General features: G+C 42.3%; 2 protein-coding genes across 2 annotated transcripts; both read left to right on the top strand.

Moving 5' to 3' along the window:
- Positions 1 to 428: 428 nt before the first annotated feature.
- Positions 429 to 2,623, top strand: LOC311023097 (putative defense protein Hdd11). Its single transcript, XM_084024764.1, has 5 exons — positions 429 to 748; positions 1,532 to 1,644; positions 1,773 to 1,882; positions 1,982 to 2,046; positions 2,121 to 2,623. Exons 1-5 carry the CDS (start codon positions 556 to 558, stop codon positions 2,222 to 2,224), a joined length of 585 nt encoding a protein of 194 aa, XP_083880890.1. The 5' UTR covers positions 429 to 555; the 3' UTR covers positions 2,225 to 2,623.
- A 4,495-nt stretch (positions 2,624 to 7,118) lies between these two features.
- Positions 7,119 to 15,126, top strand: opn4xb (opsin 4xb). Its single transcript, XM_084024583.1, has 9 exons — positions 7,119 to 8,036; positions 9,900 to 10,033; positions 10,150 to 10,353; positions 10,567 to 10,738; positions 11,159 to 11,320; positions 12,213 to 12,320; positions 12,405 to 12,567; positions 14,072 to 14,218; positions 14,305 to 15,126. The coding sequence occupies exons 1-9, from the start codon at positions 7,870 to 7,872 to the stop codon at positions 14,698 to 14,700; spliced, it is 1,653 nt and encodes a 550-aa protein (XP_083880709.1). The 5' UTR covers positions 7,119 to 7,869; the 3' UTR covers positions 14,701 to 15,126.
- The last annotated feature ends 3,556 nt before the right edge of the window (positions 15,127 to 18,682 follow it).

Here is an 18,682-nt window from a genome sequence, read left to right as displayed (position 1 = left end):
TTACATTGGATAGACATTTAATTTAAAGATTTCAAGTTGATCCAAAAACAATTTGGTTAGAAAAAGTCTGTCTGCAGATGAGGCTCCTGCACTGTATCTAAATTGTGTGTAAACTAATCATTTAAGTTAAGTAGTAATTTAAGTTATTTATGGTTAAATGATTATACAATCAATAGGGACAATCAGTTACTGGGCATACATACAAGATTCAGATATGTCATTGAAGTAAATGGTAATGTAAACATTCTGTTAAATGTTCTCCTTTTAAAATAACTGTTAGTATTTTATATCATCAGATAATAACTGATGCATTAATAACCATTCATAGAAAGCATTTTCTTAGCAAGAAATAAACTTTTTTTTTTCTTCGGAGGAAAATGTGTGCTTTGTTTCAAGAAATCATGAGAGCGTCCATGTTAAAGGCACATTTCACGGTTCACGGTTAAATGTGACGCTTGTGCGACTCAAGCAAACCGCCTGTTCCGTCTCACGTTGATTTCATCATCACTTACTGCTGCTCTGCTCGTCGGATGTGGCAGCTTTGAATTCAGCCTGATGGAGCTGTTGCTGCCTGCTTTCATTCTGCTGCAGATGCTCTGTTGTGTTCGTGGCTATCCCACTGGTGCTCCCATGGTTGCCTGCGACGACATGATGCCGCGTCACCCTGGGGTGCTGCCTCAGCCTTCCCCGGCACCCTACGTCGTCCTCACCAACACCAGGGTGTTTCAGCCAGGCGAGGCCGTCACAGGTAAATACTTTGTGCAATCTCAATGACAAATGATGAATAAATGAGTAGAAAGGAAGCTGCCACACATGCAAGGAGAATTGTTCTCGCATTTTAAAGGTAATATGGGATTTTTACTTTACCATGTTTATGTTTATGTTTTTACAGTTGACGTGTTTTAACAAACCGTTAATATATTTTATGTGAGCAACATTCAATGATGTTGTTTCTACCTGAATGAACAACCTCACACTCATGTGTTCACGTTGGTTTTCTGTTAAAGTCCCACTCACTTTTTAAAATCATGACTTTGAAACGTTTACATATCTGCCTGCTTTTAGTTTCACTTTCAGTTGGGAATCAGTTCATTTCACCAGCTGAGTTCCTTGTCCTGATAAATAAAGTCGTGTGAAGTCGTAACATCATGTGTTGTAGTTAATATAATATAATATGTGACCACTTTACAAAATGGACCAATGTTTCTTTCTCATGCTATAGCCAGAATAAAGTGTCAAACAATGAGTTAAAATGCATCAGAATACAGGAAATTACATCTACGCAGTTAAAATGTTCTGAGGAAGGAAACACACACACACACACACACTCACACTTTTACGCCCATGTCTTCAGATGTCAAAAAAACAATGGAGAATATTATTCTTTTGTTGACACCATAACTGGTCTGCAAATGGTGTTAACTAACCGCGATGCCTCATCATAAACATGTACATGTTTTTCATCTGTGATTGAGATGAAAGGCTGTAAAGACTTCATTTCACATACTACCTGCTGTATTGCCTCCTGCAGTGACCATCGCTGGACCAGAATACCGAGGCGTGCTCCTGGAGGCTCGGACAGACGGACGCTCTAATGCTCTGGGGAGCTGGCGGATCCCTCCTCCAGACACCAGGTTTCTTCAGGTGAGGACCTAAACTCCCGAAGCAAACAGAAAATATGACAGATTTCACTACTAAATCCAGTCTGGGAGAAAAACATAGTTTTACCTTCTCGGGTCAGAATCATGTGAATTTGATGTATTTGTCCGCAGTGTGCAGGGAATCCAAATGGTGCCATTACTCATTCCAACACCAACCTGAAGGGCAACACCACTGTGTACAGCTGGATACCCCCCAACTCTACAAGCCCTGTCTTCTTCATGTAAAGCAATTTTTTAATTTTTTTTTTTTTTTCGTTTTTACAGTCCCAAAAACCCAACGCTGCTTCAAACATCTGCTCTCTGTGTGTGTGGTTTTTCAGGGCCACAGTAGCTCAGCAGAGCACCGTCTTCTGGGTTAATGTGAAGTCCACCGCTCTGACCAGAGGCAAGTAGAGCAGGGAGACAAACATCAAACCAATGGTGGAAACTGTTGTCATGACTCGTCATTGTCTTTCTCAGGGAAACCAGGAGATCTGAGTCTGGCTACGGGTGCAGGAATGGCTGAAGAAAACTCCCTGCTTCTCATCTCGATGTGTTTTCTGGTGTTACAGATGCTGTGGTGAATTCATGCGGAAAAGGAAAATGTTCCTCGCAATCTGTCGAGCCCTGACAATGGCCCAATTATTTTTGCTTTTGCATCGTGCATTTTGCAGATATGTCAAATGATTTTTCCAGCTCCAGCTCTAAAGATGGAACTGTGGTCCGTGTGGTTCACCTCACACTGCAGATAGAATCAGCTCTGTCCCTCTTAAGAATAGGCATTCACTCGCCGGGGCCATTGAATTATGAATGTATCTAAGTCTATAATGCGTCATGCAGTCTTTCCATAGCTTTTATGCAGCAACAGTAAGGTTTTTATTCCATCGTTCTCGTGAGTCCCTTTAAGATATTTAATATTATAACTGTCACAATTTCTTATTAAGCTTGATTTTTTTTACGACCAGACTTAAAATCCTTTCATAAAATATTGTGTTGTATTTATGTATCTCTGATGATCAAGTTAATCCATCACTGCTCATAATAAAGAAAAATACCTCAGATTAATTGCATTCCTTAATTTCAGACAGAAAAGGAATAGCAGAGGCAACGGGAGAAAGGGATGGATTGATCGACAGAGTCCTACTGTGGTTATTTGTTATTGACTGGAATTCATTCCACTTATCGAAGAGCGTGTTATGGTTATGAATTGCTTTTTCCAGTGTTTGATCTATGACCTAGATTCCCCAGTATGGTGGCGAACAGAAAAACCCAGGCGGTTACTAAAGAGGCTTAGGGCATGCATTACATGTGAGATTTAAAGCTCTAATACTATATCCATAATTTCCTGTTGACTCCTATTTCTCTGCTCCGCATGCTGCTGCACCTTCTAATATCTGCACAGCAGGTACAAGGTCTACTTTTACAAAGTGTTTTTGTTTATAGTAATAGAAACGAATCCTACAGAACCTTATAGTCCGAGGAAGTATCACTTATAGACAAAGCTCGTTTCTGCTCCCATTCGCTATTCGTTAGCCTTTCTCCTTTCACCGTATTTAAAGTGTTTTATCTATCATCTAGTTTCGTCTCTTGTTCAGTCTCTCCCATGCAACCAATTCCTTTTTTGTCAATGGCCTTTTCTCAACTTTAAAACTTTATCTTTGTAAGCCACGTGCACCTCCCATCTACATCCGTGCTGCGAAGACGGGGTCTCCACGAATAATCTCTGTGGTGCTGAGAAGATAAGAGCTTCTCTCAGTCACAGTGAGGATCCATTTGAATAATTTATCTCTAAAACTGACCCATCAGGCGCTTCCCACCGCGTTCTAGATCAAATCCCTGCTCGCCTGCGTCTGTTGGCTGACCAGCACACCGAGACGTAGCTCAGACCTTCGCTCCAACATGGCAGATAACAGAAGAGAAGCGCTGGAAACTGAATAAGCAAGTGATAAACAACATTATCACAGAACATTTCTCCCATGCTAGATACAGCTAGACACATATAAGTAGAATACAGGCAGTCAATATACACTACTCACAAAAAAGTTAGGGGTATTTGGCTTTCGGGTGAAATTTATGGAAATGTAAAGAGTTCCCGCTACAGTGATATCATATCATGAATGTAGGGCATTTAAGTAGAAGCTTGCAATGGTGATTTCCTCATCTCAAACTATTTATTGAAGCAAAAGCCAGCAACAGTGGTGGGTATACCACAACAAAACATGTCTCAATAACTTGTCATGTGACCAAAGGACGTCCACTTCTCTGTCTTTCTGGAACTCTTCCAGTCTCTCTGTGTCTCTGCTGCAACCTGCTGATGTCACTCTGTGACTCTAAGCTCAGTGGCCTCCTCCCTCTGACAACATCCCGGCTGCATTTCAATAACAGTTTGAGTCGCCCTCGCTCACTTGCCCTCAGCCCTTGCTATGACGTCACACGGAGGCCCCTTGGAGGGCGGAGGGAAAGTGGGCGGAGGGGGAGTGAAAGAGGTAAATGGAACACACCTGCCCTCGTTCACTAACAGCCCAGACAATCATGGATCAACCACACGTTGTTGGAGTAGCGCTATACTGCCTATTCCAAATTACACAAAATATGCGGAGACTCATTTCATTGAGACGAAGACGTATTCTGCGCTTGATGGCAATACGTCGGCTTATACTAGTATATACACTTGTAAACGGTGGGCTCTGCCATAACTCTGCAACAGACAGTCTAATTGCACAATTTAAGAAAATGAATTAAATTTAATTCATTTTCTACTTTCTTCTTTCTTCTTCTTCCTTGGTGGTGAATAGACAGCAGACAATGGTGTTTGAGGTTCATTATCGCCACCGCATGGACATATTTTCCGTGCACCACTGCAATGCATTGTGGGTGATATACAGCTCTGAAGTGGCCATCGTTGTTCACTCGATCACTCAGCCCTCAAGGGTCGATCTCACGGAGTTCACTTCAGCTGTTCAGGGAAATGGAACAGCCCTTAAGATGGCGGCGGGGATTCCCCCGAGGGCAAGGGCTGAGGGCAAGTGAGCGAGGGCGACTCAAACTGTTATTGAAACGCAGCTCCTGTTTGAAGCCTCACAATGGCGCGGTGCTGTTGACCACTTGTTTGGTGTCGTCTTGGTCTCATAATGTCAAAATGTGAACAGCATGATGAAGAGGACTGTTTAAATGCCAATTCTAATTGAACCAGGACATTGATTGGTCACTTCAAGGATCAAACATCTGTTGTGAATTTTGCCGCTCAGCTCCGTGAGAGAGAACAGCAAGTTGTGAAAAAAGTCCTGAAACATTGAACAGTTGGTCATGTGCAATCAAAAGTTTAGAGAAGGTCAAATTAAGTTCACCTGTAAAGGTGCATTTTAGGTTCATCCTGAAATTTCAGCTTTTTGGGAGTAGTGTATGTGGAACATGAATCCTGACAAACATACTGGCGCTCTGTACGCTATTCATGAACTATCTGCCTCTATGTAGAGAAATATTGATCTCAAACATGCCTGAGGGCAGTGTCCTGGTCACAGGGCCAGCACCACTCAATAATAATTAGTATATTTTCCACTGTGGGCCAAAAGCGAGCAATAACAAAGGATTCAAACCCAGGACTTAAACAGCAGCACAACCGGTTGGTTCAATATGAACTGACCTTATTTGTTAAGGTCACGCTCTGTGAATCAAACACCACAGATGTGTTTTTTCCATTAAGACAAGGTCATTCATCAGGATGATCTGGAGTGAAACAGAAGGAGAAGCTATATGTGAAGATGAGAAACATCGACTTATAAACCGACACTTTGGTAAACTTTGGTAAAAAAAAGTATACTTTCCTATTTGGACTCTTGTGCAAGAGTTGGTTAAAAGGATGACTTGCCTCTTTCATCTTCCTCTAATCCCCCTTTAACTCATGCTTGTTGCACACACTGTGTTAACATGACAAGTGGCCTTGCAGTCACAGTCAGACAGCATCAAATTTGTTGCAAATTTGACCTAATTTATGCCACCTAAAGGCTACCTCCCTCATTAAAATGTTTTTGTTTTTAAATTAAAAAACTAAGAATCTCCAAATTTCATTTGTTAACATTATGAACAAAATGTGTCTTTTTTTTACCAGAAATAAATGCTTGCAGATGACTATGGTCATACATGGGAAATCTTCCTCTTAAGCATTAGATGTTATATACTATATTTCCCTGCTGTGCTGACATAAAATTAAAAACACAACAACTGTGATTAGGTCATCAGGGCCTGCAGACTCCTACAACAGTAATCCCTGAAAACATCTGCCTCTGTGTACAGTGGGATATAGTGCACATGTACATGTACAGATGTATGCATATGTGGACAAACACACACACACACACACACACACACACACGTATCACATAAAGTTCTTATTCCAGGCAGATCAAACACTGGTCCACATGCATGCACAGTGCACAGATTAAAGCTATCCCTTGCTGTAGGGGCTTAGTTGACATCTTTGTCTAAGCTCTGCATTCTTCACCTCCCTCTACTCCCCTCATCTCCTGTACAACATGTCCAGCACCATAAAAAGCAATGACCAGCAGAAGAGGCATCCTTCCTTTCGGCAGTCGGAGGAAAATCATTCAGAAACGCCCCCATTTTGGCTCTTGGGAAATGGATCCTGATGACAACGCACCACTATTGATAGATTTCTTTGTATTGTACTACATGCACAATTGCAGCTTCACACTGTGCATTGCTAAGCCAAGTAATATAGATTTTCCTAATTTACTATAAATTAATTGTTTTGCTAAGAACACAATATGATACATAGTGATTTAACCAGTCTCAGAAATGACTGATTATCTTATTATTAAACTGGTATCCTATTGAAAGATTTCTATAAAGCCTTTGCATGTAGTACTCATTTAAAAAATGACTGCACTGCAATATTTTGATTGTGTGTGTGTGTGTGTGTGTGTGTGTGTGTGTGTGTGTGTGTGTGTGTGTGTGTGTGTGTCTGTGTGTGTTCTGGGCCATTGTGAGTCCCAGCTGTGGTGAATCAGCGGTATTCATTGCGAGTGGGAAGTCCAATTAGTTTGATTCCGTGAGTGATCTTAAAAAGTCCGTGCGTGTTGGTGACTGTAAGCACAATGATGTCGCAGCGGAGCAGGAGCACATGCATGAGTGCGCTGTGCAGAGAGAGAGAGAGAGGCTCTGCAGACCGGTCAGCGTGTTAATTGACTGGCTGTAATGAACTGCAGAGCAGCAGGACTCCATCGACGTGAAGGGTGACGTGAACGCATCATCGTGTGCATGTCTCGTTAAAGAAGTCTGAGCCGGAATGGCTGTTAATGCTGGTGGTGTTGGTGAACATGATGTCTGTTATGTAAGGATCTCGTAGTTAAGGGTTAGAGCTCAGGGCTGGCCCATATTACATGATGGGTGGGAGAGAGAGAGAGAGAGAGAGAGAGAGAGAGAGAGAGAGAGAGAGAGGCAGAGTGTTTGAGGCAAAGAGAGAGTATGACAAGCTGGCAAGGCTGAGAGAGCAACACAAAGCAACATGGGACGGCGAGAGAGAGACACACTGAGAGAGTTGAGAGGTTAGGAGCCGAGATAATCAGAGACAGGCCACCGATTCAAACAGCTGGTGTGACAGGTGAAGAGGCTGCAGGTGTGGATGGACGCTGACAAAGTGCAACAGGTGGAGGATTTGACATATCGGATGTATATTGTCAGCTCAATAACCCACGTATCCAACAGGAAACGAGGTGGAAGACAAGTTGTTGAGCTGCAGGAATCGCAGAATGGATGTCGCTTCGACGTTTCGTACATTTGGGGATAACTAAAGGCCGTGGACGTCGACTCGCATCTAAAACTGCTGGACAAAGATGTAAAAGAGGAACTATTTTTGTTGGAGATATTTTCGGAATAAAATAAGTCACAATTTTTGGCTTTTTAAAACATCAGCTCACCCTTTTTCATTCTTCTAGGTTTTACGTTCACAACTTCACCAAAAGGGGATCATCTGCTCCTTCATATTAAGAACATTGTACTGCACGGATGGGTTGTGATGGGAAGAACATGGAGTTCTAGACCCTAAATCTAGACCCTCATGTAGCATCGTCTAAAGAAGACACTGTGCATCTCCCCTGCACTTGTACAAATGACACTACTATGGAGGCAAGACACAAGCCAAGCAAAGACTACCCACTGGTGAGCCCGCTGCATCCAGCCAGGCCGGCAGTCCTGATGAGGTGTTTGAACCATGTGGTCCACTGAGAGCATGGATCCAGAGAAAGCACACACCCAGAGCAGGTTCTTCAACAAGGTGGATGTGCCTGACCATGCTCACTACATCGTCGCCTTGTTCGTCTTCGTCATCGGGACGCTGGGCATCACCGGCAACGCGCTGGTTATGTTTGCCTTCTATAGGTGGGTTCTGTGCGAGTGGTTTGCTTTTTCCTCCGTTCTCGTCAGTGGAGTCTTTCCCATTTTAAATGCGGGTCTCTCGTTTGATCAGAGCCCCGAGGGGACGTCATAATCACTCTGATGTTACGGTCTCACAGCTTGACAGATGGAGAGACAGACAGAAGGATTGAGTTGTGTGGATGTGTAAGCTGGAGGGGGGTCTCCATTCTTTTTGTGCGCTCTGATTGTTAGAAATGTGTTTGGATTTCTGATTTAGGAGGCAAAAGCCTCTCATCAAAGTTTTTTTTTGCAGTATTTCTACTCAGAGGACCAGTAGGATGATTACCAGTGATATAATCTTTGCATTTTATAGTCCTGGCTGAAATATCATCTTGTTAGAATGATGATTTAATCACTGGAGTAAATTTGTCCTGTGTCCCTGAGGAATATTGTGAAATTCATCTTGAATAGAAACTCCTCAGCATCTTTGGTGCAAACGTGTGTACATAGCAGATGCAAGGAGAGGGATATAAGATCATAACCGAGGCTTTTACTTATTTGTATGCAGTGTAAAAATGTGCCTTTACATCAGTTGGTCTATACCTGCTTTCGTTTTAAATTTGGTGAAATGTTTTTTTTTTTTTTTGTTACTGTCATAAATCAAATTTACAATGCAGGTCAAATTCACACAGTTCTGCCAGATCACTGAAAATCAATTGGAAACTTTTTCAGAGAAGTCAAGCGGGATAACGTGTGTGTGTTATTTGTTGTGTAATTTGGTCAAACACTGACCTCTTATTCTGCTACAAACATTAACAGATTCACAGAAACTGGGTCAGAGATAGAAAGTGTGTGTGTGTGTGTGTGTGTGTGTGTGTGTGTGTGTGTGTGTGTGTGTGTGTGTGTGTGTGTGTGTGTGTGTGTGTGTGTGTGTGTGTGTTTTCTCGGGATTGTCAAAAGCTTTTATATTCCATCCATCCATTAGCGTAGATAGATTAGATGGGTTCTCCATTGTGTTGTGGTGATAATTTGTGTTTACTGAATCAGAAATGCACATGCTGTTATTGGTTCCAAGAAAATTAATTCACACACACACACACGCACACACGCACGCACACACACACACACGCACACACACACACAGCAAGAGGGATAGGGAGATAATTGTCCCTCAAGTGATATGTCACCCGATATCATGATTTTCCAGGAATGAAGTGAGCGCTGTTACAACATGCATGTGCAGACATTTGGTCACGTCAACATGTAGATTCACCAGCAGTCAAAAAATGCATTCATACGGCCACAAATGTATTCACAGGACGACCTCACCTGTTGCTGTGCGATCAGAGACCAGCCACTTTAAATGTGGGGGATGGAGAAACAGAGTTGAATCGATGGAGATCCGTGGAGGCAGACAGCAGATCAATACGGTGCTTAATCAAGCCGGTTCACCCAGAGTTGACCAGTTCAGCAAAGAATGTTTTGATTCATGCTGCTGATTAAACGACACTCTGTTCATCGAATTAAACATCCAAACAAGATACTGAAAGATACATGCATCACTAAACACGTATGACCCTTTACCTTCCTTTCCCTTCAAAAGGAAACACGTCTCAAAATAAACTTCTTTTTTACATTGTATCATTATTTATTGCTGTTGAGTCATTCAGTCGCTCAGAGGAACCATTATTACACTATTATATAACATGCCAACTGATTCCTCCCCTCCCCCTCATTCATTAAATGTCAATATATTACTGCTAAAAATAACAATGTGTAGTATAATTTCATGCTGCTATAAACAAACAAAAGCTGTATTTTGTTCATGATAACACAAACCATTCCTTCTGTGTGTGTGTGTGTGTGTGTGTGTGTGTGTGTGTGTAGTAACAAGAAACTCCGTAACCTGCCCAACTACTTCATCATGAACCTGGCGATCAGTGATTTCCTCATGGCTTTCACACAGTCCCCCATCTTCTTCATCAACTGTCTCTACAAGGAATGGATCTTTGGAGAGATGGGTAACGCTCCTCTTTGTTTTCCAATAGAGCTAATATCTGTCCTTCATCCTATAAAAAGGAAACAAAAAAGTATATACTGCTCTTGTACAGCATGTGCGTGTGTTCCTTCCCTGCAGGCTGTAAGATGTACGCCTTCTGTGGGGCCTTGTTTGGCATCGCCTCCATGATAAACCTACTGGTTATCGCTATTGACCGCTACCTGGTTATCACCAAGCCCCTGCAGGCCATTCACTGGGGCTCCAAGCGGCGGACGGCCCTGGCCATCCTCGTGGTCTGGCTGTACTCCCTGGCTTGGAGTCTGGCTCCTCTCATTGGCTGGAGTGAGTTTGGTTTTCTACCTAGAAGTCCTTTCTTGTCCTCCTCAAAAACAAACACAGGCAAACTGACCCGTGCTGTAAAAAAAAAGCTGATGTAGGGATTAGTGTAACCGATCCACCTGCAGTCAGTTTCTTTGTGATGTTAATCTACTGCTGCACAGTACAACAACGTCTCTTGATATCTTACTTCCAGTGATTTCTACTTGACCCCTTTAGGCTCCTACATCCCGGAGGGCCTGATGACGTCTTGTACGTGGGATTATGTCACGTACACGTTGGCCAATAGGAGCTACACCATGATGCTGTGCTGTTTTGTTTTCTTCATTCCACTGGGAATCATCTTTTACTGCTATCTCTTTATGTTTCTGGCTATACGGAAGACTGGCAGGTACTGTAACTGCATCAGAGAGACATTTTTGCTTGAGTAGGTGGGGATACACATAATGTATTGTATATGAGTTTTGTTAACTGTCAGAAATCCAAAACTTCCACTGTTAAATAGTGCTTTCTCTTATTTATTTATTTGTTTTGTTTTGTTTCATGCGCTTTGTGTGAAAACTGCTTTTATGTATTGCTTATTGTATATTAAAAAACAAATTTGGTAATATACTATGCAACTCGAGGTACATTTGTATTTGGTACATATTTTGGTAGGTAGTGTCTAACAAGTGAATATTAACCTTAACTCATTTCTTTATTGGGCAGATTTGGTTTAATATTAGCTTTATTGTCATGTGTGACAAAAATAACCTGAATTGAGTTTTCCCTCTCTTTTAACTGTCCCCCCTCCATCCTGCTCCACCTACAGGGAGGTAGAGCGTCTGGGGACTCAGGTGAGGAAATCCACCCTGATCCATCAGAAGTCCCTGAGGAGTGAGTGGAAGTTGGCAAAGATAGCTTTTGTCGTCATCGTGGTTTATGTCCTCTCCTGGTCGCCGTACGCCTGTGTCACACTGATTTCCTGGGCCGGGTAAGACATCTTTCATAGATGAGAATTATTATTTTTTTATGCTGCAGTGATTTGCTTGTACATTTTGAGATAATATTATAAGGTTACTGACGTTCAGTATTTGCAGGTTTAAAGGGACATTTTCCCGAATATTTCTCTTTGCTTAAATGTTGTGGCGATTATGTGGCAAGTATTTCTAATAGAAACGTGGGCATTGGTCCATTTTATCGTAGTTGATATAGAATTTCTTATCATGAGGCAGCAACCTCCAGGGATGAAAATTGAGGTCAATGCAAAAATAGTGCAAACTTGCATTCTTTCTAATGGCCAGCAGGGGGGCAACTGTTGTGGTTGCACAAAGCCAATATGGCGATACCCAAAAACCAAGATAGTGACAGCCAATCACAGCTGGAAACCCACTTTCAGCAGATATATCGTCACATAGCAGTAATACTAACGTTCCAGGTGACGGTCATGCTACATTCGGACTTAGAGTATGGATTGTGGTGCTGGCAATTTGTATAAAAATCTCCCCAAAAAGGCAATGTAATTATATAATGTTGAGTCAGCCGGCGGCCAAGTAATGCTGGATGAGTGACACATGACAGACGGTGAAGTTGTTTGTAAATCCTCAGCTTATCCACCCCATCATGACATTCACTAAACCACGTCTCTCCTGGGACATGTCAGGACGAGGTGTAGTTATGTAACTTTGACATTTTTTCTCTGCTGATTCACGGGGGGAAAGGTAACCATAGCGACACACGGACACACGCTCTCGGTACCATCTGGCACATTTGAGTTAATCCCTGATCCAATATGGCCCTCCATTACGTTGCAAAAGCTAGAAAGAAAAAGGGGAACTGTGAGGTTGAGGCGTCGTTTTCTCAAACTGTTGTTCCGTCTCATTCAGTCACGCCGACATCTTGTCGCCATACTCCAAGGCCGTACCTGCGGTCATAGCAAAGGCCTCTGCCATCTACAATCCTTTCATCTATGCTATCATACACAACAAATACAGGTAAAAGATCAATCCCGGTCATTGTGTTTCTGTTTTAACCTTTTCACCATATAAGTAGAACGCTTTTTCTATTGTTCTTATTAGGATGACTCTGGCCGAGAAGTTTCCCTGCCTGTGGTTTCTGTCTCCCACTCCTCGAAAGGAATGCACCTCCTCGTCCATCAGTGAGTCCTCGTTCAGGGACTCCGTCATCAGCAGACAGTCCACAGCATCGAGGAATCACATTATTACAGGTTCCCCCAACATGGTAAGCTATTGAGTATTTTGTCTTATGTCACTTTTAAGGCGAGTCCACACCGGAAGAACTGCCCGACTCGCGTCGGTAAATGAAGTCGGGCTACTTAATATTGCCGACTCGAACAACGACATTCACACCTACGGAATTACAGCCGACGCCATACGTTCCGCACTTGCGCGAGATGTAATGTCTCCAAAACAACAGGCGGCGCTACTCTGTATTGTGGGCCAAAAAACACGAAAACCGGAAGTAGCCGGTCCTCTCTAGACCATAACACAGAGCACGCTGTCCTCACCAGTCACTGTTGTCAGCAGAGTGAGGTTGTAGACTGTAGTTGTGATTACTCTCTGAACGGAAAAATCTAAAATGTTGGATGATGTCGATACGGAGACACTGGCCTTGTCAGCTCTCGCACTTATTCTTATGGAAGTGGAATTCTTATTCGATTCCACTGGTTATCTGGTATGTTTACCATCGTCACTTCCGGGCTTCACTGATTCGCTAGTCAAGCTGCTAGCCTCCACCAATCAGAATGGTAAAAGAATGACCGACTCGAATGGTGGATTATACATTTGAGTCGGCTGAAATGAACGCCGACGTGGCCGATTTGAGCGACCACACCAAGTAGACTCATGTCAATGTCACGGACGCCGACTCTCTCAAAGACGCCGATTTTCGGTCCGGTGTGAACTCGGCTTTAGTCGAATGCTTTGGGGGGACTTTAACAACAGTGAATACATACTTGTTATCTATCTTCTCTATGAATGAATATCTGATTTTATTCCAATATTTATAACATCCATTCCTCCAGATTTTTATATTTGGTCACCAGAAAAGTGCTTGCCTGAAAATATATGGCTCAAAGAAATGGGTGTTTCATTCAGAGTGGTGTTTCACTGCATGTTGTTAGTTAAAGCTGAATTAAATCCCAAAATACAGTAGCATTAGCTTCTTGACACAATTTCAAGTTTTTGGTTGAACTTAAAGTCGCAGTCGGCAACATTTGTTTGATCATATTCACTGAAACCGACACTATGCTCTGATAGAACAACATAAATCATCCGGTTTTAGAAAAAAAAAGTGCGCCTCTACGTGCACGTAGAGCTTGTTTGTTTTGCAAAAAATCCACCGGCCCGTATCATCCTGTCCACTCAGAGCAGTTCACAGTTTGTGCACACGCCACAGATCCCACATCCTCCCTCACGCATGTTACAATATCACACGTATAGCATACGCTAAATGATGTTAGCAGTTGCTATCTATGAGGACGTTAGCCAGCCTACCTCTGTGTAGTGTGTACTCCATGCCGTTTTTTGATGAGAGAAGACACCAGACAATCTGGTGCACGCGCACTGACGAGCACTCGATGGGAGGGAGTGTTGTAAACATTCCAAATTTATATGAGTCAACTGGATCTGCCAGACTTGCCGACTGCAGCTTTAAATCACATGCTGAATTATTGTCTTTTGGTCTAACTCAGTTCAGCTTCCATTAATCCTGTTCTGTCCTGCAGGTATTAAGGGATGTAGAGATAGAGCATTCAGGAAGAAAGTCAGGCGCTTCCCTCAGAAGCATGCCGTCGTACCGGCAGTCTTCCAGTAGCAGGTCCTATAAGAAGCAATTAGAGCGGAAGGCGACCAAGACTCGTGCAGCAGAGAAGGTGAGGGGAACACAACATTTTTTGTGTGTCTGTTCAGCTTAAATGTGTTTTGGGTTATCAAGGAAACTTATGTTTTACATCCCCAGCACCCAAATACCCTGAGTGATTCATCCAGCACCCGTGACCACGAACTGGTTTCCAGCTCTCTCACCATCGCCACTCTCCCCTTACTGGTTCTGACGAGGAGGCGCAGCCAGAGTCTGACCGACGACATTGCAGACACACGGGAGAAGAAAGGCGGCGTCAGAGATCATCACAAGAGTGACTCTTTCGATTCCCTGAATTTCGGAGGCGGGCGGTTTGATGGCAGGCAGAGTGTCCCACGCATAATCGTCATCAGTCCCACGTCTGAAAGCAGCCTCATCAAGCATGACAGTGCCTGCTTGGAAGACAGCGTCGAGGCGATGGAGAACAATGTTTTTATCAGCCTGAACTTCTCGACAGAAGTGTTTGAGGCGGTGGAGCTGCTCCCGACCGGATAATGACCCTTGATCAATTTGTCACCACAGACCACAAACTCTTCTCCACAGGCCCGGACTTGTTTTGTGTATTCTCGAAATCAATCTTTTATGCTACTCTATTGCTTCGATAACCGGAGTGCAGAAGAAAAGTCGGTATGCAATATGAAGCAATATGACCTGGCCTCTGGTATGTGGTGTGCAGTGTTTGTCAGATGCTTGGCAGGGACGGGTGCACCCCGAGGGGCAGCGGGGGTGCAGCATATTTCTGTTTGATCCCTCAAAAATTACAAGTGTAACAACATATTTTCATGAGTTTGGGGCCCAAACTGCTATTCAAGCTGTGACATACAAAGTTTTGAACTGACTTAGTGAAGCAAGTTTGAGCAATATATGCCATTCAGAGCATCAATATAGCTATATTTGCTATGTAAAGATATAATTTAGTAAGTCTGCGTTGTGTTGCCGCGAGGGCTTTAAGTGCGCACTGCTGCCATCAGCACTGCCCTCATACCGGATACAGCCGATAACGCCGGAAGAGTAGTGCCTGCCCTCCAGCCCCCCCTCAGGTCAGCACTGTTAGCTCTGTCAGCACGTTGTTTGGACTGTTAGCGCCGATAGCACTGTTAGCTTTTTATACCATCCTTGGCTACAAGCCACCGACTCAGGTGTCGCCATGTTGAGAGCTGTTGGGCCAATCTCACGAAGAGAGGACGTTTGCATTGGAAATTATACCAGTTTAGTTACCGAATTCTTACCCAATAAAGCAAGATTTCTGTTGATTCTGAGTCCTCATATCACACTAAAATTGCAATAGCAACTCAAGGGAAGGAAAGCAATAACTTGAGGTTGTGAGGATGTTTTTGAGTATTTAAGTAGATGTATTTAATTCTTGTCTCGTGGTTGTAACTCCTTGAAGGAAGTGGTATGTTGCTGTGAATACTGGTCAAAGGACTGAGGCAGGGTCAAAGTGCGTCTCCTAGAACCGTTAACATTTTCCTCGTGGTGACGTTAATATGTCTTGCTCATTGTGTGGACACAATGCTTTGTAACAAATGCTCCACTGTTCTCTGAAGCTATTCCTCTTCATGTAAAAAATGTAATTGTAGTGTTTTTGTTGATTGTGAATGCTACGTGGTTGTTGAGTGTGTGTGATTCAAATTCAAATTATAGGAAGGAAGCATCAGTGATGTATTTTCATGTACGGTACACATATGACCAAAGATGTTTGATGAATTATTATTATTACTATTATTATTGATACAATAATTATTATTATTATTATTATTATTACTTGTATTATTACTATTATTATTGATACAATAATAAAAATAATAATAATTATTATTATTACTGGATGGTTAATTTATTAGGCTTTTAAAAAACTGTTCTTTTAAGACGGATAACAGAATCACTCAACTCCTCTTGCTATAAACAGGCTCATTATTCCTTAATTAGTGTACTTATTTAAACTAATTTGCAGCACACAGCAGCAATTACTGCAAGTAACAAAAAGTAGCTCTTGAGCCACATCTGTTATGTCTGTATCATCTGTTTTGTGTGTCTGGGTAGCACTTTTTCATGTTAGTTCATGTGCAGATTAAACACTCTGAATCCACCCATTGTCACATCTTCATCAATTCATGATTACACTGGAATATTTTACTGATCGCAAAACCCCGGATTACAGTCATTGAGAACACTTTAGCACATTTGAGGCAAATGTTGATTACATTTTTTATTTCTTCAATGTTTGTTCAAGCATGTCAGCCACTGTATGGTTTAAGAAAATTACCATTTAAATTAACTTCAATTAAATGTAAGTACAGACAGTCCACGGAAAACAGTTCAGGACATATTTCACCATCTTCTTATATTCTTCTTTTATTTTTTCAGCTTTTTCTCTTCATGTTTAAAACACAGGTCAGCCGAAACCACTGGCTGGAAATGTCATGCATGATTAATGACATGGAGTAAAATGGTGTGCTTTTAGGTTCTCCACCACATGGGTAATTACAGGGAAAATGCTGATTTTGTTGTTCAGCAGAAGTCCAATAATTCAGTGTTCAAAGAAATTAGGGATATGACAGTGCTGCCTCATGCCTTTGCTGTCCTGCCTCTGAACCTCTGCGACCTGTATACTTTAGCCATTATCAGCACCTGCCTGTTCGCTCCTGGCCTGTTTCTCTTCACCCAGGATCCTCTGTTACTTGGACCTGTCCTCCATGCCAGTAAACTTCTTTTTAAATAAATTACTGAACCGTTTCTGTCCGCCTGGATTATCTGTATCCAGGTTTTTTCCTCTAAACATATGGTTGCTACCCTGTGAAAACCCTGTATCTCTAAAAAGTCAACTTTTTATGAGCACAGTAGAATCCATAAAGGACAGGGAAAACACGAGAACCGTTATCTGAAAAACTTTATTCCAGCATGTTGACAGATGTAGTGGATTAAAAAGAAGTGTGGAGGAGGTATAGGGCTGCATAAATTGGAAAGTAAAAGTACCTCGAATTCTAACGTAAGTACAGCGCTTTCGAAAATGTACTTTGTTTTTTTTCACCACTTACAATAAATGAGCATAATGAATTATGGCGTCACTTGTTTCATGCAATGACGGTATAGGGCCACTAGATGGGTGTAGTGAATCATTTCTCTGATATATATGATTTCAACAGCTGTGAAAGATGGTGCAGCTTCTTTGTTTTGGCAAACATTTCCAATAATGAGGTCATTTTACAAGGCAAAGTAAAAAAATTAAAATAAATGTCACATTCAATCAATCTTGTGTAGAAAGAGAATACTGTGTGTCCCTCATTAAGGATGCATCTTTCACCCCAAACGTCCATTGAAATTTTAGAGAAGTTGGGCATGTCATGTTATCATAAGGTGTCCTCTAGTTTAACCTATTTGGATTAGAGGTTGAATTTGAATTGGTGCGTATTATCCTGTGAGGCTATTTATACATTAATAACATTACACACTGCATGGTGGTGTAGTGGGTAGCACTGTAGCAGCGAGAAGGTTCAGGGTTCGATTCCTGGGTCAGGTTCCTTCTGTGCAGTTTCCATGTTCTCCCCGTGTGAGCGAGGTTAACTCTCTGGGTTCTCCGGCTTCCCTCCACAGTCCAAAGACATGCAGGATGGGGATAGGTGATGACTCTAATCCTCTGAAATGCTACACACTGGTCCTTTAAAACTCACATTAGTCTAACAACACGTTTTCTTTACTCATAAAAAGTAATATGTGTGTTTACAGGCAACACAAATCTTTAAAATCAGTAGATATAATTCCACCAGGTGTAGAACCCAACGCACTCTCCGGCTGAGTGCGTGATGACGTGTCTCCGCTGACGGACCAATCACTCAACGAGCTCAATAAGTGGCGGCGGATGTCGAACGTACTGTAAATGTCCTCGCGACACCGGAGAGGACGTTAGTGGTCCACAGCAGCAGCAGCGAGGCGCTGCACAAACACACGGTGAGTAAAACACCTGCTTTCTGACCTTCCTGCCTTCTGTAGCTTCTGTTGTTTATTCAGGTCACTAGCTGTCTTTGCTTCAGTGTGTTTTTCCCCACTTTTATCACAATTCTATTGCAAAGTTCAACACCGAGTAACTTGACGTACGTTAGACTATATCTGGTTGTGAATATTAAAGAAATCGTATCTGCAAAAAACAAAACACACCACGAACGCCGTTTTTAGGATTTCAAGTGGCAATCACTGTCATGCAGCCCCTAGTGGTTTATTGTGGCACACATATGGTGTTTTTGTTAAAACTGTTATTTGTGCTGTTGTGACAATATCAAAGTAAAGCTGAGGCTAACCCCATCATCGCAAATAAAATATAATAAAATTAAGGCAGATGGAGAGATGAGAAGATGAAGTAAGCATGAGGTTTAATATATATATATATATATATATATATACACACACACAGCATAGCCTATAAACACATACAAAGGTGTAGGAAGAGTGTGTGTGTGTGGGGGCTGGGGTAGTATTGACG

Source organism: Eutrigla gurnardus (genome assembly GCF_963514095.1).
Source record: "Eutrigla gurnardus genome assembly, chromosome: 13".
Taxonomy (NCBI): domain Eukaryota; kingdom Metazoa; phylum Chordata; class Actinopteri; order Perciformes; family Triglidae; genus Eutrigla; species Eutrigla gurnardus.
The sequence above is the reverse complement of the archived record's forward strand: the minus strand, read 5'-3'. Positions and strand labels throughout refer to the sequence as shown.